The 21,082-nt window shown below is 47.8% G+C and overlaps 2 protein-coding genes and 1 long non-coding RNA gene across 7 annotated transcripts in view; 1 reads left to right on the forward strand and 2 right to left on the reverse strand.

Moving 5' to 3' along the window:
- Positions 1 to 7,399, reverse strand: part of NDUFB2 (NADH:ubiquinone oxidoreductase subunit B2) — a 26,100-nt gene extending 18,701 nt beyond the window's left edge. The window contains exons 1-3 of one of the 2 annotated variants that reach the window (XR_016394272.1): positions 7,246 to 7,378; positions 2,352 to 2,496; positions 796 to 894 (exon numbers count right to left, since the gene is read on the reverse strand). Coding sequence is in view for 1 of the 2 variants with exons in the window: in XM_022579632.2 (XP_022435340.1) it covers positions 820 to 894; positions 2,352 to 2,496; positions 7,246 to 7,334 (309 nt within the window). In the remaining variant the exon portion in view is untranslated. Of the gene's footprint in view, positions 1 to 795; positions 895 to 2,351; positions 2,497 to 7,245 lie in introns of both variants that reach the window. The other variant, XM_022579632.2, reaches the window with a different exon arrangement.
- Positions 2,420 to 12,390, forward strand: LOC115801704 (uncharacterized). Its single transcript, XR_004022040.2, has 3 exons — positions 2,420 to 7,862; positions 10,579 to 10,774; positions 10,958 to 12,390. It is a non-coding gene; the product is annotated as an uncharacterized LOC115801704 (long non-coding RNA).
- Positions 12,231 to 21,082, reverse strand: part of ADCK2 (aarF domain containing kinase 2) — a 16,528-nt gene continuing 7,676 nt past the window's right edge. The window contains exons 5-9 of one of the 4 annotated variants that reach the window (XR_016394271.1): positions 18,733 to 18,984; positions 17,235 to 17,363; positions 16,343 to 16,396; positions 13,098 to 13,503; positions 12,540 to 12,651 (exon numbers count right to left, since the gene is read on the reverse strand). Coding sequence is in view for 3 of the 4 variants with exons in the window: in XM_089917314.1 (XP_089773440.1) it covers positions 13,300 to 13,503; positions 16,343 to 16,396; positions 17,235 to 17,363; positions 18,733 to 18,984 (639 nt within the window). In the remaining variant the exon portion in view is untranslated. Of the gene's footprint in view, positions 13,504 to 16,342; positions 16,397 to 17,234; positions 17,364 to 18,732; positions 18,985 to 21,082 lie in introns of all 4 variants that reach the window. The other 3 variants (XM_022579612.3, XM_089917315.1, XM_089917314.1) reach the window with 3 other exon arrangements.

The raw sequence follows: 21,082 nt of genomic DNA on the forward strand, positions 1-21,082 counted from the left end.
AGTCTTAATCCGTGAGGGATTTGTGGGGAAAGGAACTCCTCCTAGTATCTTCCTTTTGAAAGAAAAACTCTCTCTGACTTCCTGATTTGGAAAATGAAAGGGCCACAACCTTTTACTGTTTAAAGAGTTAATTCCATGCCATTCCATATTGTAACATTCCCATATGCTCGAATTTTCCATTAAAAAGCTGAAGGTAGAACACTGTACTTTTTTTGCAACTACAAACGAGCTCCGTATCTATCTTGTCCATCACTTTAAGCCCTGTGCATTGTTGGTGCTTAAAAAGTCTTTGATCGGGCTTCCCTGGTGGCGCAGTGGTTGAGAGTCCGCCTGCCGATGCAGGGGACGCGGGTTCGTGCCCCGGTCCGGGAGGATCCCACATACCGTGGAGCGGCTGGGCCCGTGAGCCATGGCCGCTGAGCCTGCGCGTCCGGAGCCTGTGCTCCACAACGGGAGAGGCCACAGCAGTGAGAGGCCCGCGTACCGCAAAAAAAAAAAAAGTCTTTGATCAATAGATAGATAAATGGGACCCTAAACTGTAACATAGCTTAGGAAAAAATAATTTTTTTAAACATGAAAAGGAAGATGAGACTGAAAGTGTGTATGGGGAAAAGGGGGCAGAATGACAGCGAATGTGAAAATACCAAAGACAGAAATTAGACATGATGTGTTAATTGTTCTTCATGCTGTTATAAAATGCACTGTTTCTTTGAGACCATGATAGGTGCAAAGTCAAAACATGTTTACTGACAAAAGTTAAATATAACTTTAAAAAGAAACTTGGAGTATACTCACTTGGAAAGAGTTGAGTCTACATTTTCAGTCTTCATCATCAGGAAGGATACCTAATTCTTCATCCGTCCACTGGGAAGGATCTGGATATGGAAAGTGGCCCTAATGACAACCAATTAAAAACAAAGTTCATGAATCTATACTTCACGCAACTAAAAGAATCTACACTCCATACAACTGGTTACATTTTAAAAGAAATGTTGAAAAAAAATGTGATTAAAAAAAAAAAATCCTTGGGCTTCCCTGGTGGAGCACTGGTTGAGAGTCCGCCTGCCAATGCAGGGGACAGGGGTTCGTGCCCCGGTCCAGGAAGATCCCATATGCCGCGGAGTGGCTAGGCCCGTGAGCCATGGCCGCTAAGCCTGCGTGTCCGGAGCCTGTGCTCCGCAGCGGGAGAGGCCACAACAGTGAGAGGCCCACATACCACAAAAAAAAAAAAAAAAAAAATCCTCGACATACCACAGGAACAAATTTTCCTTCAACTATCTGATGGTCCAGCTATTCTTCAATCTGTTCAAAATGAGCTATGGCCTGAATTTTTAAAGCCTGGCCATTTTGGAGCTACTGGCCTCAGCCAGCATTTGAGTATGTGTTTGTGATGGAGCGTGGGCGGTACAGAGACAACAGATTGCAAAGATACCCCATGTCACAACAATCTCTTGAATCCCTGACAAAACATAAGGTCTCAAACTGTCCTGTCATTCCTGCTGGGAGATTTGGAAGCATTCCTTGTGTATCCTGATCTAGGGCATATTCGGCTGCATCATTATCTCATGCCAGACAGCCACACAATAATCCTGACAGCTGACCTACAGTGAGATAAAGGTGTCTATGTGCTGCCACAGACACCATGCAGCTCCTTACTGGGTGACAAGGGCACAGAGAAATTGTAAGAGAAGTGGGATATTAATCAACCTGATGCTTCTAGAACTCACTGTATAAATTTAAGATTTTTCCCTATCCTAAAAAAAACCCCAAATTTACTAAAATTCAAAGTATTCTGGATCAATAAGCATGGATTTCAACGGCTTCAAGGTGTAATTTCCTAGAGAATAGCATCTGTGCAAATGTGATTAAAAGCTCCTTTTGAGGCCAATGACATGTTAGAAAGTCACCAGTAACTAACTTCCCTCCTGAGGGAAATTAGCCCACATCCATCCCACCTCAACCTTGGCTGCCTTGGGCCTCTGGACAGACTAAATAACATTTATCATTTAAAGGCACTTAACTGTGAAACTTAACCTGCTGATGAACCCCTACCCTAGCTTGGAAAGTAAGAGAATTAGCTTCTATAGTCTCCCTTCCAAATATGGCCACCAAACAGAAACCGTAAGACATGGGCCACCTACATGTAATATACATCCTTGAGTGGAAAAGGTCAGAGACAATATGTTTCATAAAATAAAAGGATTCCTGCATATACATAAGGACAATGTGGTGAAGAGATACATCCAGGTTGAAAAACAGTCTACAAAGAGACAAAAGAAACAAGGTAAGCTATTAAGAGATCTTCCCTCCCCGCACCCAAAGAAGGACAAGAATTCTTCTCCTGCACTTACCAGCACGGCATCTGAGTCATGCCAAAAGCGCCAGAGAATCCAGAACCACATGGTTGCACTGAAGAACTCTGCCTTGATCACCTGGGATCTGGTCAGCTGGGGAAACTGCCTGTACTGGGGCTCGATATGCACACCTCCACCAGCACTACGTGACAAAACGAAAATGTTAAGCAGCTTGCTATATCTTCAAAGTATGAACTCATCCAAAACTTTGAGTTACAGCCAGAAACTGAACCGTTCTCATCTCCTCCACGAAATACAGAATGGCAGTGCTCCACAGTCCCTCGAAATACTCCTTTTTCAGAAGTTGCTTTAAACTTGTACAGCAGCAAAAACTGGCCTGAATTGACAAGAGGCTAATTATGATTTTCATTTAGTGAATATTCATGTAGTTTACACCAGAAATCTGAATGTGCTGATTATGGGGTACTGGCCCCAAGGGTTTTGATTAAGGAATCATAAACCTGTAGTAGTAAGTCACTAGCTTATCCAGAAAAACAAATCAAATTTATTTTGTCTGGTTAGCCATCTATTTCAAAGGCAAATTATGTCTCTGCTCTATTACAATCTTTATTAAAAGACCACTTTATGGAAAAGAGGACTCAGCAGACCCTTTTTAATAAGCCAAAAGCACTGAGCAAAGCAAAGAGTCTTAAACAGTAAGTTTGAACAAGCCTTTCTGGTTTTTGTGTTTTCATTTACTGTTGACAAGGTGAGGAATATGATCCATATGAGCTATCCTCATGTTATTCAGTTGGACTGTAATTATCACAGGTTGAATCTAATTCAAATAATAGAATTTGTACTTAATGGGGCTACTTTCAAGTCCTATTCAGCAGCTATATGTATGCTATTACATACAAATGGATATAGAAAATTTAAAGAGAGGAACTTCCCTGGTGGTGCAGTGGTTAAGAATCCGCCTGCCAATGCAGGGGGACACAGGTTCGAACCCTGGTCTGGGAAGATACCACATGCCACAGAGCAACTAAGCCCATGCACCACAACTACTGAGCCTGCGCTCTAGAGACCACAAGCCACAACGACTGAGCCCACGTGCCACAACTACTGAAGCCCGTGCGCCTAGAGCCCGTGCTCTGCAACAAAAGGAGCCACCGCAGTGAGAAGCCTGCACACTGTAATGAAGAGTAGCCCCCATGCGCCACAACTAGAGGAAGCCCAGCGCAGCAACGAAGACCCAACGCAGCCAAAAATAAAAATAAATAAGTAAAAAAAAGTTTCCGTCAAGCATCACTGCTTTACACCCTGAATTTATCATACTGTTTCTGTATGCCAATTATATTTAACAGTACTATTCAGGATCTATCTGCATATAGATACTACATTATATAAATAAACCATGGGGGTGGGAATTCAATATATTGTAACAACAGGCTTCCTCTTTGATAGGTTTTGGATATAGCCTAGTAATAAGTACCCATCAGTTAAACTCATTTAAAATAAGATTTGAGAATTATAGTTTAAACCCATTCCCAGAAACTCTCCACATTTAATTACTGCTAGAGTGACATGTTTTAACTATGACTTGAAATAAGTGGATCACTGACTGCATGGTGGAAATCTTTTTGAACAAAATTTGAAACACTGCAATTAGAGAAAAGGAATGCATGACATAACAACTGCCATGATTAAGGAATATAAAGATTCCACAAACATCTAATGTTATGTTCCAAGACAGGTTGTTAACTGCACTATGACAAACTAGACAAGCTGAACAACCCTCCAAATTGAAACAACTACAATAGTAGTTGAGATTTTTTTTTTAATTTTTAATAAATCATTGACCAGACACAAAAGAAAGGAATCTACCAAGGGCAAAACCCAAGTTAAAACAAGACCTGGAAACTACATGAGCACTGAAGCTGGCCTTTGCCCTGAGGGTTTCTGCTGTTCCCCAGACTCTGTGACCCTCTACCTGGACAGCTGTGGGAGACAGGAGAAGCCTGGGGCCCACCCAAGATGAGAAGTCTAATTACTAGACCCCTGAAGAAAGCTGCAGCCCCATGATATAAGAGTGAATGGGACATAAACCTGCCATGAAGAAGGGAACAGGAATTTGTTACCAGTAGCCAGTCCTCAGGTGGTGCACCCAAATTCACACTACCTGGGTTTTGGACATTATGGTCCAAGAGAACCTCAGCCCAAGATTTTAAAGTGGTATTGGATTCTCTGAACCCTTGAGAAGCAAGACCTCAAAGAATTCTGACAGATAAAAGTTCCAGGAAAAGCTCACAGTCAAAAATTACAAGGAAATAAGACACTATGAGTGAGAATCAGCAAAACAACAGACAGCAGTATCAAATATACAAGACTTGAAAAATGGATAATTACAATTTATAATACAGAAAACACGTTATTTTTAAATAAAAGTTTGAAATTAAGAGCAAGGAACAAGAAACTATAAAGATCAAGTTTGAAACAACAGAATTTCTAGAAATAAAATGTAATCATTTGAAATAAAAAGGATTAAAGCCAGGATTAGACACAGCTAAAAAATATGAAAAGAGGTTAGAAGGATGAGAAAACCCAACATATGCCTAATTCGTGTCCTATAAGAAGAAAACAGAATGGGGAAGAAACAATATCCAAAGAAATAATGGCTGTTTCAACCCAGGATTTTTAAGTGTCAAGTTTAAAAAAAAAAAAAAAAAGCAAGCACCATAACGCTCCGTTAAAGTTACCTTTTTAAAACATAAACCAAGGATGAATTGGGAGATTGGGATTGACATATATACACTAATATGTATAAAATAGATAACTAATAAGAACCTGCTGTATAAAAAATAAATTCAAAAAAGAAAAATAAAATGCAATTAAAAAGTGTAAAAAAATAAAACATAAACCAGATCATATTACTTTCCTGCTTAAAGCCTCCAACAGCCTGCCATCATTCTTAGAATAAGGCCTCGTCCTACAAGGCCCACCCTAATCGGGGCCCTGCTTGTCTCTCTACCACTGTCCCCTCACCAGCTTGCTTGCCCATTATCAGCACTCAGAACCTTTTCACTTGCTGTCTCCTTCGTCTGAGAAGCTCTTCCTGGCATTTTTGCATGGCTGACTACTCATCACTTAGGTCTTAGTTCAAATCAAACCTTCAGGCCTGCATTCCCACATCATCCTAGGTGTAATGACCCACCCACCAAACCCAGACACTCTCTAGATTAATCCCGTTTTCCTTCATGCCACTTAAGAGTACCTAAACATGTTCTTTTCTACTTGTTGTGTCCTCTCTCCAGAATGTAAGCTCCATTATCTTTCCTGTATTCTGCTCTATCCCCAGCACCTAGAAAGACTCTCCAGAAAACCTACTGACTTAAGTATTCACATACTGTGAAATACGGTGTGTTACGAAGTACCAAGACCTCAGTGAAGAGGAACACCCCCTACTCTTCCCATGTAGGTCAAGGGCTATTGTTGGTGGCTCTCCATCTCTGTCCTTGCTCAGGTCACACATGCCTTTTCCTTCTCGCCACCCCACACCTGTCCCAGCTCCATATCCTTAATAGACACATGGCTTTAGGCAAGTCACTCCCTTTAATTTTCCTGGTCTCAGTTAAACAATACTTGTATGATCCTTAGTAGGCACCAGCAGCCCTCTTAAAACATTTTAGAGATTTGTTATTCATTTACTTACCTGGAAGTCAACATTATTATCCCCATTATGTGGGTGAGAAAACTCAGTTACTAAAAGATCATGAAACTTTTCCAAGCCATACAGCAAAAGTGTGGCAGAGATGAGATTTGAACAGAGGCACTTTGGGGGCTGAATCCTGCTTTTAACCACTATTCTGCACTGCCTCTTGGTAAAGTGTAGATCATGGTGTAAGGGGCCTGGCCCATTACTTGGAGAAATCCAATGTACTATTTTCAGTCCTGCTCTTACTGAACCTCTCTGCACTACCAACTCCTTTTTGGTAGACGTGCCCTCCCCTGGCATCCCAGCACTATGCTCTCCAGCCGGTTTCTTGGGCTACATCATGGGTGACTCTGCTTTTGCTCACTCTTTAAATTCTGGTGTTGCAAAGGTGAACTCTATAGTATGGGACTTTGGGTGATAATAATATGTCAGTGTAGGCTCATCAACTGTAACAAATGTACCGCTCAGGTTGGGGATGTTGATTATGCAGAAAGCTATGCACGTGTGGGTCTGGGGATTTATGGGAAATCTCGGTACCTTCCACTCAATTTTTATGTGAACTTAAAACTGCTCAAAAAAATACTTTAAAAAAAGAAAAATTCCGATATTGCCCAAGCATTTACTTTTGGCTCTCTTCTCTTCCCACCCTTCGGCACCCTCTACGGGTGATTGCCTCCACGCCCGTGCCTTAAAGAACTAATCCTCTAGTCTGCAACCACAGTAATTTTTCAGAATTAAAATCTGGCCGCATGGCGTCTGATTAAAACCTCTCAACGACCGATTATCGCCTGCGTTCGAAACCCCTGAGCCAGGAATAAGGACTCTCTACCATTCCTTCCCTACGTCCCAAGGTCTCCTGTCTCACCTTGCCTCGAACTTGACGCTTCAAACTACACCGGCAACGCCCTCGCCTCCCCAACTCCTGCTCTCGCTTCCAGATTAGCTCCAGCCGTCTCCACGTTCAACTGTCAACTTCCCGAGGGCAGGCTCCCGCTGGGGCAGGGCCCGCCCGAAACACACTTCAACCTGCCGAGCGAGCAGAGCTCCCCGCCCCACGTCCCCCCTCTCCCGGGCCCCTGGGTCACGCCGTCAGCCTACGAGTCCCAGCATGCCTCGGGGTGGAGGTCGCTGCAGACCCGGATCTGCCCGTGGAGCTCGGCGTCAAGGTGAGGGCGTCCAGAAGACTGGCACTTTTCGTTAGATGCAGGCGAAGCCCCCACCGCAGGCAATACTCACTGACGGACTCCAGTCGCCCGCGCGGGTACGCCCCTGAAGAAGTGGCCTCCAACGCGCGCTAAAGGCGCTAGACGCGTCAAAGCCGACATGCCAGCCCACGTTCGGTCAGCAGTCCCCAGGCCGCACCGCCGCTCACGTCACTTCCTTTGGCGCCCCTCCCAGTGACGTCAGTGGCGTCGCCCCGCCCATCTCCCGGAGGGGGAAGTACGGAGGCGGGCGGGGAAGGAGGAGTTCCTGCCTCAAATTAGCGTCGGAAGCCCTTCCCAGCTGTGAGGACCGTGGGGTCGCTAGCTGAGCTCGCCCTCCACACGGAGGGACCCGGCTCGCCGTGGCTTTGATGGTCAGGAGGCGCCTCTGAAAGGCGAATGGTGTAGCCGGCCCTGGAGAACTCGGCTAGGTGGAGCCCCCGGATGGGCGTGCCGCGCCTCGGCGCTCCGCTTCAGGAGCCCCTCTTCGTTACGCGGGCGCTAAGAAACTTAACCCTGAAACTGAGCTCGCTCCTCCTTACCGGTGCTTATCTAGATGCTGTTACCCGACCTGGACCCGCCTCCCTGCCTGCTCTCCTGAATTAACTACCCTTCCAGACCGTGTTAGGAGGCCACATCCTTTCTGAAACAGTATGTCCTTCCCAAAGCTAGTCCACTGTACTCTTCTTTCCTGCAAAGGCTCAACGGTTTCTTTAAAGCCTTCATGGTTGTATTGTTCTGCAAACTTGAACTTGATTACCAAACCCGCAGCCAGTCGTTCCCACATTTCAGCACCTGGACTGGTGGTATCAGAATCCCCTGAGGAGCCCGACCCCAGATATTACGTCTGGATTAGGGCCAAGGAATCTGCCTTTTAGCAGGCCTCCAATATATGCCTCCTTGATCCTGAGCCAGCTCTGGATTCTTGGCTTTTGTCTCTTAATATTGCCTTCTATTAATTGCCTGGACGAACTCCAAACTTCTCTAGACACCCCTCCCCCAGTCCCCAAATTCTTTTTTTTTAATTTATTTAATTTATTTTTGGCTGCGTTGGATCTTCATTGCTGCGCGCGGGCTTCCTCTAGCTGCGGCGAGCGGGCGCTACTCTTAGTTGCGGTACACAGGTTCTCTTGTTGCGGAGCACGGGCTCTAGGCGCGCGGGCTTCAGTAGTTGTGGTTCGCGGGCTCTAGAGCGCAGGCTCAGTAGTTGTGGCTCGCGGGCTCTAGAGTGCAGCCTCAGTAGTTGTGGCGCACGGGCTTAGTTGCTCCGCGGCATGTGGGATCTTCCCGGACCGGGGCACGAACCCGTGTCCCCTGCATTGGCAGGTGGACTCCCAACCACTGCGCCACCAGGGAAATCCCCCCAAATTCTTAAGGTCCCCACTTACAAGTTATAGTTTTCCGAAGAACTTCCAGATTTGATTAAATTATAAACTTAACCTGCCAGCCTCACACCTTGGAGATTTCTCTTTGAAATGGATCACCTGCCCAGCACTGAAGACTTCACACTGAGTCATAAGCATGAAAAATAGGAAACTTATGGAGAGAAATGCAGACCTGAATTTAGGGATTTGAGTGCATTGAATATAACTGACACTACTTCTGTGGCAAGATATGGGCCTCCATGTGCCCTGTAACTGGAAACCCCTCTCCCTGGAGAGAGGCTTACATAAAGCTATGATTACTATGATGCCCTTCTGAAGAACTTATTGATTGACCTCTGGCCTTATAGGACTCATCCCCCCACACCCTGCCTTTTCCTGCCCTCCTAACTTCTAAGTATATAAATTATAGGAAAGAATTTACTATTTTCTGGGTGCAAGTTGACTTCCCAGCTGACATGCAATAGTGTGGCTTTCTCTGGGCTACCATTCACCGCTTACCCTTCCTAGTGACATATACAAATCACTAAGATAGGAAGTTCACGAACTGGGAGGACAGGGCTTTCCATCCTTCCTAAGGGAGCTCTCTGCCCATATTATACAGCTGCCTGCCTTGCTCCCAGGAAAGAACAATGCTGTGATTCCTAGGCCACAAAAAAAAAAAAAAAAAAAAAAACACAGCATAAACACACAAACAAAAAAGCATAGAACTTGAGTCTGAAGATCTGGAGTTCAAACCTCAGCTCTGCCAACAATTAGCTCTATGAATTTGGACAAGTCACTTCTGCAAGCCTCAGTGCCTTTCATCAGCCATTTAACAGAGTACCTGGCCCACAGCGTGTGCTCAGCAATTTTTTATTGCTTTGTTAATACTTTCCTTTCCTGGTAGCAAAAGCTTTTCAGGTAAACTAAAATTCATTTACCTTCCCCTTCTTGCTGAATTACAAAATAAAAAGTTTTAACTTTAATGCTGGCTTGTATTTAAAGCAATATTGTTCTATAGACCATTTATGGGGTCCTTAGCTCTAATGTTTTGCATCACAAATTCTGATTTTTTGCTATAAAAAGTTTAGGGTCCCAATCAGTAAACTATTTTGACTATGTAACAGCGACGCATATTTGTTTTGCAGACATGCTCTAAAAACTCCAAGGGCAAATATCCCTGACTGCCTTTTGCAGGTTGCATGACGACCCTCTTTTTGGTTCTCAGATAAGCACACTATTTGAATGGATGCATTTTAGAAGGTGAGGGAAAGGATGCCAAGCCCAGACACTGAGCTCTCAGCTTCGACATGCAAATCAGATTCAAACTGTGAGATAACAAACTGTGAGGACAGACTCTAAATGGCCTAACATTATAGCATCTAACCCCAAATCAAAAATCTATCCCATAGCTAGAAATAGAGAACACAGCAGGGGGATGAGGAAGGAAGGAAAAAAAAAAAAAAGAAGGAAAAAAAAAAAAACTTGTTTACACAACTTCATGTTTATTTAATTTTCTACTTTTTAATTTTTATTTTATTTTTTTGGTTTTTGGTTTTGGGGGGGCTTTTTTGGCCTCGCTGCAAGGCTTGTGGGTTCTCAGTTCCCTGACCAGGGATTGAACTCGGGCCACAGCAGTGAAAGCACCGAGTCCTAACCACTGACCACCAGGGAACTCCCTAATTTTCTACTTTTAAAGGCTTGATTGATCTCCCTTTCCCTATAAGCCTTGTAAAGAAGAAAGGAACTTATCTTTCCAGTGGTTTTAGTAACACAGAAATGAATCTTGTTCTTTCTACTTTAGTGGGATTGAGCTGTGATCTTCCTTCGGGGAGATGCCCTGCTGGACACTTTATCTACTTATACCCAAGAATTAGCCTTTTCTCCTTATGAAGATGAACGTATAAATCAAGTTTAGCATTTTTAAGATACTTATTTTAAAAATCAGCAAATTATCTGTATTAAAGCACAACCATTAACCATTTTTCTCCTCTTCAATCCAGCCTGTGTTCGTTTTCTGTTGCTGCTGTAATGGCTCCTGAGGAACTGAGGCCCTCGGTCCAACAGCCCACAAGAAGCTACATGAGTGAGCTTGGCATCAAACACCCCCGTGGAGCCCCAAGATGCCTGCAGGCGTGCAAGACTAAGCAGAGGACCGGCTGAGCTGCACCCACATTTCTGACCTGCAGAGACTATGAGGTAACAAGTGTAGTCGTATTAAACTGTTACATTTGGGGGTAGTTTGTATGCAGTGATAGATAACTAATACATGTCACAGTGGGTTGATGGAATCCACTGGCTTTAAAGGAAGGCTCAGTGGTGCTGATGTTCGCTCAGGGAGACACCTGCTGTATGTCAGTGCCCCCTTCTCTCGCCCCACAGTGTAACTGTATGTGCCGAATGTCTGGCTGGCTTGCCCATGAGGAGGGAGCTGAACAGGGCTACCTGGAGCCCCCCAGCACCTCACTGCCTGATTCCAATGCCCTCCCCTCAAGACCTGGAAGGTACAAACAACATCTCCACCCCTTTGAAAAAAAAACTGCACCAAAGGGATCTCTGTCCAACTAAACCTTAGTTGTTCCCTAAAAGACCGAAACTTTAGCCTTAAGAAGGAAAGAATGAAAGGATCTAGTCCTGTGGTCAGAGCAGGACTTTTAGAGAGCAAGCTTCCACTCACTGTCTAGAGCCGTGGTCTCCAAAACAAGCAGGAGAATCCACTGGAATGTGGGGAAAATATTATTTTTATCAAAAACAAGAAATTAAGCTTTACTGATATCCACTCTACAAGCTGACCCTGCGACCCTCTACATCCATGTGGGCCAGACACACATCAGACCAGCTTTGAGACAATAGTCCATAGATGAGCCCAGTGCCGAAGGCGGCAGTGGCCGCCACCCCTTCCTTCGCTGCTGGAGTGTCACTGAGTGCTACCGTGGATTTCCAGTCCTGGTTAATAGGATGTACTTATTATATTATCTGTATATTAATATTAACCGAAATTAACCCTGGGCAAATGCACAAGGGCCTGAACGTTGCTCAGGAAAACCAGAATCTAAATGCTAATATGTGAGCGCAGGGGATCTTTAAGAAGAACGGCAGAGCTGATTCTGTTCCTATCTCTAGTATGTCACATTAACCATTAATCATTGTGGTTTTTTTCCTTTTACCTTATAATACAACTTAGCAAGAGGTTGGCAAAAAATATTTTAAATTGTCCAGAGGATAATTTGAGATACAGTGAAACTTGCCCTAAGTGAAGGCTGTGCCTCCAGAGATTGGCTAGTGATGGTAGCACCTGTATAAAGCTTATATATGTGCATGTATATATAAATATATGCAACTTTTTACCAATAGGGCACATAATCAAAACATTTGAAACAAAACAAACAAACAAAAACCACAAAATACTGTGGGGAATTCCCTGGTGGTCCAGTGGTTAGGACTGTGCTTTCACTGCCGAGGGCCCGGGTTCAGTCCCCGGTCAGGGAGCTAAGATCCCGCAAGCAGTGCACCAAAAAAAACAAAAAACGTTCGGAAGCCATGGGTCTACAGGAGTCTATGACATTTTCTAACCTAGATATTAGAGTATGGAAACAACCAGCAGGACCCACCTGATCCGGGAGTACAAAGGGTTAAGATGAGAAGAGGGAAAAAGCAGAAAACAAAATAAGTTTATTCGTCCTCCTTCAGAGAACATTTTCCCTGAAATAGAGTCTCCCTGACACCAGGCACAGCTTCCACGACTGAACCGAGAGGACCTTCTTTCCCTTTACTTCTCCAACTAACCCAAAGCTTTTAAGACAGATGCCTGAAACCAAATCGAAGTGAAAAGCAGTGGCAGGTCTTCCACAATCCCAATTTTAGAATGTTCAAGCTGCCACAGGAGAGGCTGTTGGCAGTGGCCTCCAGTTGAGGTGAAGCACCCACTGCTGCAGTCAGCGGGAGGTCGCTAGTCCTTGCAGAAGGAAGGGCTTTGCTGCCTCCAGGATGTCCAGTTTAGGGTCCAGTGAGCGGCCAAGCCCCTCCAACACCATGATGGCAAACACAATTGAGGCAAAGTTGCTCTCAAGCTTTACCTGAAACAGGAAAACAGTGGTTCTTTCCGAAGCCCATTGATATACAGAGAGTGTCCTGGGTAACATGTCACCATCCACTCCCGGCCTCGTCTACCTGCCCATGTGATTTTTATCATCTACCTAACATTCTTTTCCCTACCCAGTCATTTTTCCCACCATCTCATCTACTCACCCAACCCCCACCTACTAGAAATATTAAGGAAAATATAGGGGATGCAGTGTGTACAGCTCTTCTCTGGGGGAAGTGTATAAGTGTGTGAATGACTTAAAAATACTAAAGTGAATAGTTTACAGCTACACCGGGAACCAGAAATCTAAATAAGGGTCATCCTTCAAAATCCACAGTAGTCTTTTTGAGACCAAGCACAACCGGCTTTGCTCAAATACAGCAGAGTTTCTTCCCCTTTGGAGCCAGGTTAATAGTAATAACAATTTATGAGGATTACCCAATTAATTCTCAAAAGTACTCTCATTATCTCCGTTCAGTAGATAAGGAAGCTAAGGCTCAGGGTGGCTCAGGTGGTGACTTGCTCAAGGCCTCTGGGTGAGGAAGAGTAGAGCCAGCATTTAAACCTAGAACAAGAATCTCTTTTCAGGTGGACAGAAGGTCAGGCAATGGAAGGTTGACTCATGGGGAAATAATCTTTGTTAAAAGTAAAGCGGGGGGCTTCCCTGGTGGCACAGTGGTTGAGAGTCCGCCTGCCGATGCAGGGGATGCGGGTTCCTGCTCCGGTCCGGGAGGATCCCACATGCCGCGGAGCGGCTGGGCCCGTGGGCCATGGCTGCTGGGCCTGCGCGTTCAGAGCCTGTGCTCCGCAACGGGAGAGGCCGCAGCGGTGAGAGGCCCGCGTACTGCAAAACAAAACAAAAACAAAAACAAACAAACAAAAAAAAAGTAAAGGGGGGGCTTCCCTGGTGGTGCAGTGGTTGAGAGTCCAGCTGCCGATGCAGGGAACACGGGTTCGTGCCCCGGTCCGGGAAGATCCCACGTGCTGCAGAGCGGCTGGGCCCGTGAGCCATGGCCGCTGAGCCTGCGCGTCCGGAGCCTGTGCTCCGCAATGGGAGAGGCCACAACAGTGAGAGGCCCGCGTACCGCAAAAAAAAAAAAAAAAAAAGTAAAGGGGGCTGGGGACTTCCCTGGTGGCGCAGTGGTTAAGAATCTGCCTGCCAGTGCAGGGGACACGGGTTTGAGCCCTAGTCTGGGAAGATCCCACATGCCGTGGAGCAACTAAGCCCGTGCATCACAACTACTGAGCCTGCGCTCTTGAGCCCACGAGCCAGCCACAACTACTGAAGATCGTGTGCCAAGAGCCCGTGCTCCACAACAAGAGAAGCCACCGCAGTGTGAAGCCCGTGCACCACCTCAAAGAGTAGCCCCTGCTCGCCGCAGCTAAAAAGAAAGCCTGTGCACAGCAACGAAGACCCAACGCAGCCAAAAATAAATAAATAAATTTATTAAAAAAAAAAAAAGTAAAGGGGACTTCCCTGGTGGTGCAGTAGTTAAGAATGTGCCTGCCAATGCAGGGGACACAGGTTCGAGCCCTGGTCCAGGAAGACCCCACATGCCACGGAGAAACTAAATCTGTGTGCCACAACTACTGAGCCTCCACTCTAAAGCCCGTGAGCTGCAACTACTGAGCCCATGTAACACAACTACTGAAGCCCGAGCGCTTAGAGCCCGTGCTCCGCAACAAGAGAAGCCTGCGCGCCGCAATGAAGAGTAGCCCCCTCGCCGCAAGTAGAGAAAGCCCGCGCCAGCAACAAAGACCCAATGCAGCCATATATAAATAAATATTTAAATATTTTAAAATGAATAAATAAATAAGGGGTATTTGTCCCAGTTAAGGCCCAAAAACTTGTCTGGGGAGTCAGATGGCTGATCAGGAGAAAGCAGCATATTACAAATGCACACTCATCGTGGGAATGTAAAATTGTGCAGGCTATGGAAGACAGTATGGAGCTTCCCCAAAAACTAAAAAAAATACCATCTGTAAATCAACTGTACTTCAATTTAAAAGAAACTATATGATGTAGCAATCCCACTTCTGCATAAATATCCAAAAAGAATTGAAAGCAGGATCTCAAAGAGACATTCGCACACCCGTGTTCACTGCAGCATTGTTCTTAGTAGCCAAGAGGTAGAAGCGGCCCAAATGTCCATCAAAGGATGAACGAATAAAGAAAATACAGTATATACATACAATGGACTATTATTTAGTCTTTAAAAAATAGGCAATCCTATCACCTGCTACAAAGTGCATGAACCTCAAGAACATTACATCAAGTGAAATAAGCTGGTCACAAAAGTACAAATATCTTATGATTCTCCTTATATGAGAAATCTAGAGTCATCCAAATCATGGACACAGAAAGTGGAACAGTGGTTGCCAGGGGCTAGGGGGAGAGAGACATGGGGAGTTTTTGTTCAGTAGATACAGAGTTTTAGTTTTGCAAGATGAGAAAATTCTAGAGCTCTAGAGATCTGTTACACAACTTTGTGAATGTGGTTGACACTGCTGAGATGTGCACTTGGAGATAGGTAGGGGTAAATTTTATATTATTTTTTTAACCACAATTTAAAATGTTTTGAATTGTTTTAAATTAAGTGCCTGGTGAAGCACTTGAATAGAGTGGCTGTACTCGATCGGCCCTCTCTCTGCTGTCCTGTCCTGAGAATCACAATGACAACAGCAAACATCTAAAGCTCTGGTAACCGCTGTGTCCCATGCAGTGTGTGAGGAAGGCTGTGTGCCAGTGGGAGCACCGGAGGCTGGAGAACAAAGCAGCTGGGAGTGGGGCTTCGCAGTCGGGCTGCGGGCACAGGGTCGGGCACTACCATGGGGGCCACCTGGCCGGGGGTGAGTTGCTCGGTGCCGGCCTCAAGGAATGTTGCGGGGATTAAATCAGATACTAATAAATGTTACACAGCTAAATTAGGTGCGTAGAGGGGAGTCACGGCACACTGCTACCGTTGTCCAGGCCTCATCCGGCCCTCCCAGCGGCCCCGGGGAGACTTGGAGAGACTTGAGCAGGTCAGAGCTGGTTGGTGCAGAGCTGGCTGTGAGCCTCACCCTCCGGCTCCCCGTCCCGTGCAACTGAACTCCCAGGAGTGTGTATTCATTCCAGGTTCTCTCCAAGCCAGCCCCCTAGCAATGATTAAAGCCTTCTCCAGTCCTAAGGTGATATTTAAGTCATTTTTTTTTCCTTTTTTTTTTTTTTGCGGTACGCGGGCCTCTCACTGTTGTGGCCTCTCCCGTTGCGGAGCACAGGCTCCGGACCCACAGGCTCAGCAGCCATGGCTCACGGGCCCAGCCGCTCCGCGGCATGTGGGATCCTCCCGGACTGGGGCATGAACCCATGTCCCCCGCATCGGCAGGCGGACTCTCAACCACTGCGCCACCAGGGAAGCCCTAAATCACTTTTAAAATGGAACCTGTCAAAAGTTTTGGAAAACAAAGTTTTTCACCAAAAACCCCACCAATGTGGGATCACAACGTGACCAAGGAAAGATCTTGCCAGACGTCAAGAAACAGAAACAGCACTCTTCACCACAGGGATCGGTGCATGCAACGTTTTCAAAAACGAGATCTCACATAAGAAAAGGACCTGTCACCACCCTGAGGCCACCCGCCTTCCCCAGATCCCTCCCCTCCTGCCTGACCAGAGGGCGAGCTCTCCACCCAGACCTCACCTTGTGAGTCATCAGCAACTTAAAGACATTCGAGAGAAGGATGGAAACTTGAAGCTGGAAAACAGAATAAAGAGGCTGCAGAGGCTGCAGAGCCCCCGGGAACCCCTTCTCCCTTGCCTGCCCCGTCCCACGTCCACACGCACGCACGCACACACACACAGCAGTGAGCAGAAGCAGACTGCCTGACAAATCCCAGAAAGGACTGCATGCACACAAGCCCAACTTCCACCTCACAGCTGAGTCCAAAGACCCCTCGGAAGGACCAGCCTGGAGGCCTCTACCCCCACACTCCCGGCACACACAGACATCACTTCGGAATCAATAAGACAGGCAGCGCTGGGGGGCCCGCTGCCGCTCCCCACTGCCAGTGGGCCACCTCTTGTTCTGACTCGCTCCAGCTAGCATGGACTTGGGAATGAACTTGGGAAGAAAACTCAGGTTTGTCAGCACTGTGTGCAGAATACCAAGTGGGCTCTGCCGCAGGTCTAAATAGAGGGCGTGAACATTCGGTGCGTCCTCTGTCTGCTCAGGGGCCTCAGTCCTCCCTCGCCCCACCGCCATGCTCCGCTGAGCTCCACGGAGATAAGGCAGCAGAACAGCTGACCCCCGGTCTGGGCAGGGCAGGTATGCAGCACTACATATGTCACCATCCCAGCAGCCACCCAGGAGAGCCTGGTCAAGGAGCCGCTCTTGAAAGCCGGGATTCCAGAGGGCCTCCTCACACCTCAAAGATGTGGGCAGAGGAAAAGCTTTGTTCTTTATCTGCCGGAAAACCCAAGCCCCTCGAGACTTCCCCCCATGAAGAGGCCTCCCATAGACCTGTGGTTTGCTGTGTCCAAGGGCAAGGTCAGTAAACACCCCGAGGCCCCTGCACCTGGAGTGGCCTGCTCACCTTTTCCAGCGTGATGGTGTTCTTCCTGGCCTGGGTCACCAGCCTGGCCATCTCAGCCTTAAATCCCTCCACATCCTTGCACTCACTGGCCCGGGCATGATGCAGGATGAGCTCAGCCACTCTTTGGCCCTTTAAGACGCAAAAGAAAAAAACTTGGTAGAGTCAAGAGGGTACAAAACTAGATGCTCTGCCCAAACTTCTTCATATCCTAGTTGTTTCCGCCCCAAATTTTCTACCACCCTGCTTTTGGCCACCCATCCTTTTTTAGCTTTACTTCCCCGCCCCGCCATACCTGGTAAATAGTCAAGGTCTTTTGCAGCTTGTCTTGGGCAGTGGGGCCCCACCTATACTCAGCACAGTCAAGGAAAGGAGCTCTACTGTCTCCTTTGCCTCCAAGGCCACCCAGGCCCAGCAGCAAAGCCAGTGCCTGCTACGCAGCACTGCCGACCAACCCGCCTGGCCCAGAGCCACCAGGACCTGCCGCCAGGCTGGACCAGCCACACCATCCTTGAGGGTGGTCTTCCCGCCCGAACAGAATTCCCTGCTCACGGCTGACCCAGCCTCTGTGCTACAGCCGTCTCACCCCTCCTCCACCCAGGAAGCCCCTGATCAAAGCCTCCATGGTCTCCCCAGCACCCTCGCAGCCCCGGCGGTCACAGCCCAGGAGCCAGGCTCCTCCTCCTCGGCTGTGACCTTCTTCTTTTGCCCAAACCTGTGCAGAGGAGCACCTCCCACCCCCTCACCAGCCACTGCACCTCAGTGTTGAACCTCGGCCCAGGAGATGCTTTCAACCTGGCTCAGGCTCAAGCCTCTGGTCTGCCCCCTCAGAAGCCTCCTAAGCAGGGGTTCCTCTGAATTTCGCCTTTTCTTCCAGCTTTCTCTTTCCCAGGGTCTTTCTTGCTGGAGAATTCACTGTCACCCTTGATGTGGCACTTTAGGTTGACTCAGTAGAGGCTTCGCTGAGTCCTTTTTGCTAAATAATAATTCTCAACCACTAGAGCCCCTCAGGCACGGGGTGAGGGGTTAAAACCACTTATGTCCCCCCACACCCGCCCCAATCATGTGTTTTCCCACACCTGGAGAATAAGTCCCCTGAGCTGCTGCTTCTCCCCAGCCCCACCTTCTCACAGCAAATGGCACAGACCAGGGCGGCTGTTATTCAGTCAAGAAGCTAGCGTTCCCAGGGCCCAGCTGTACACTTACTGAGGAAGGAAGAGAGACCGCCAGAACAACAGCATTTGGGAAGGAGGCATGTCTTCCCATCATTCCAAACCATGAGCCGCTCGAGCAGGCCCGTTCTGACTACAGAGCCTTCGGCAGCTTCATTTTCCTGCTCCCCTTCCTTCTCCCCGCTTCCTCTCTCTGCTCCACCCATTTCCATCAGGAGCGCCCTTGGCAAACACAGGCATTTACAAGAATGACAAACGCTGAGGAGCCCCAAGGTTCCCAAGGGCCTAAAAAATTCATCCCCAAATCCCGAGAGCCCAGTGGGTCTCACCTGCCCCATCACCACGGCCATGAAGACTTCCCGGAAGTTCCTCAGGTCGGTAGCCTGCAGCTCGGCCACAATGCCGGCGTCCAGAAGCACCAGGCACAGCGGGCACCGGGCAGGCGTCACAGCCACCGCCAGCGCGTCACAGACATCTACCTGCTGAGGCTGCGCCTCTTGGCTCTTGGGAAGACCATCGGCGCCCTGGACCAGGATGTTCCCAGGGTGAAGGTCCGCATGGACAAAGTTGTCCACAAATATCTGGGAAGAGATCAGAGCTACTCTAGGCTAAGTCAACCTCACCATCCCATCACCACGAGGCCACGTGTGGAAAAGCTTCCAGGGTGACGTGAGTTCTCGATGATGAATTACAAGGCAGAGAGGTGTGCGTTTTATAAAGCCTCAGAGCTTGATATCATCGATTGAAAATTTGTACAGGGACAAGCCAGGTTGATGTTTTCAAGAGAAAATTTATTTTCAAAGTAAAGAGCATTAAAAATGATCATAGGGGAACATGATCAAAGACCAAACCGCATTTCAAGAGACTTATTTTTACTCTATGAGTTGAGCAATTAATATTCAAATTAAAAATTATCTAGTCATTGTTGACAGATTTTCCCCAAACCTCTCAGTTCTTACAATTCATGTAACTTTCTTCCTTTAAAAATATTTCATGAATCAGACTTTGCCTCCATTACCTCCATCCGTCCACATAATGAAGTCTAACGGTGATCCTGACAGCTGTACTGGCACATGGAATCGGGGAGGCTGGGAGAAATGGCTTTGAACCTGCTAAGCAGGAAAGAAAGCCCCAGGGACTGTGATGGAGGGAAAGTCAGGCGTGACTTTGTGGAACAGGAATCTGCCTGCTGTGAAAGATCATAGAAACCACCAGCAATCCTTCTATGAGGGGAAGGAGAGACCCGGGGCAGAGGTACAGAACAGCTGCTGCTGGAGGGGCTCCTGGGGGACTCCTTCCAGCCAACACAGAGCCCTTCCTCCTACTGGATTCAGGCCAAAGACCCCATCCCTCATGGTGGTCATGGCAGCAGGTCACCAAGGGACCCTTCTAGTCCAGATCCTGGCTCTGCTGGAGGTAAGGGAGGCTGCTATCCTGGTGGAAATCCCAGGAACTGAGGAAGCCGGGGCCTGCACACCTGTAGGATACGGTCACCAAAGGCTAGCTGACCCCCGACCCTGGGACAGAACCTCCTGGCACCTTGCTGTTAGCTGAGCTCCAGGGTCCTTGATCCCACAAGCTGGAAGCCCCCCGTGATCTCCCGACTCCTGAGCGCTGCTTAGCACTGCTTCTCCCCTAGCTACTCCCCCCTGCACCCTCCCCTCTGGCCCACGGTGCGCCTCGGAGCCCTGTTACTGGGGACAAAGTCCTCTCCCCACTGAGCTTCCACTGCGCTGACAGTGGAAACCCAGCTCTCCAGCGACAACCCCACTTCTCCAGGAGCCCCTTGGGTGAGGGCTACCTATTCTCGATACCCACGCACCCCAGGGCTGGGGGTGAAGTCAGAGCCACTCAACCACCAGCCCCTGTCACCCTGAGCCCTCTCCAGGTGTCTGGCTTACAGCCTCCTGTGCTGTCTGCCTGCACCACACCACCGTCCCGCTCGGCGCACCCATTCCCACCTCCGCCCCACTTCTGCCACCTGCCTGGCCCTCACGGCTCCACCTTGGTTACCTGGTTTCTCTCCTCCTACTCTCTGACCACAAGGCTGGTTCCTTCCTACCCCGATTCTGTACCCCCAGACCTGGGCACTCGTCCTCACTATGCATCCTAGACCAGCTGTCTCTGCTTGACCACTCTCTTCTGTGCCAACCACCAGGAAGAGCTCAGACCCTCGACAATCCCAGTATCTTTTTTTTTTAATTTATTTATTTTTACTTATTTATTATTTTTGGCTGTGTTCGGTCTTTGTTGCTGTGAGTGGGCTTTCTCTAGTTGCAGTGAGCGGGGGCTACTCTTCGTTGTGGTGCGCAGGCTTCTCATTGCGGTGGCTTCTCTTGTTGCAGAGCACAGGCTCTAGAGCGCGCGGGCTTAGTAGATGTGGCACGTGGGCTCAGTAGTTGTGGCTCGTGGGCTCTAGAGCACAGGCTCAGTAGTTGTGGCTCACGGGCTTAGTTGCTCTGCAGCATGTGGGATCTTCCCGGACCAGGGCTTGAACCCATGTCCCCTGCATTGGCAGGCGGATTCTTAACCACTGTGCCACCAGGGAAGCCCGTGTATCTTCTTTCCTTGCTCCTACACATGAGCTGCTAACAATGCTGGGTTCCTGCTGTTACTACTAGTGATGAAATAACTGATATTGCTTTGGGCTCACTGTAGCCTTTTTTGAGTGTCAACTCA

The sequence above is a fragment of the Delphinapterus leucas genome, chromosome 9 (genome assembly GCF_059928025.1).
Source record: "Delphinapterus leucas isolate spDelLeu-1000000601 "Yukka" chromosome 9, BTC_Dleu_Yukka2, whole genome shotgun sequence".
NCBI classification, from domain to species: Eukaryota; Metazoa; Chordata; class Mammalia; order Artiodactyla; family Monodontidae; genus Delphinapterus; species Delphinapterus leucas.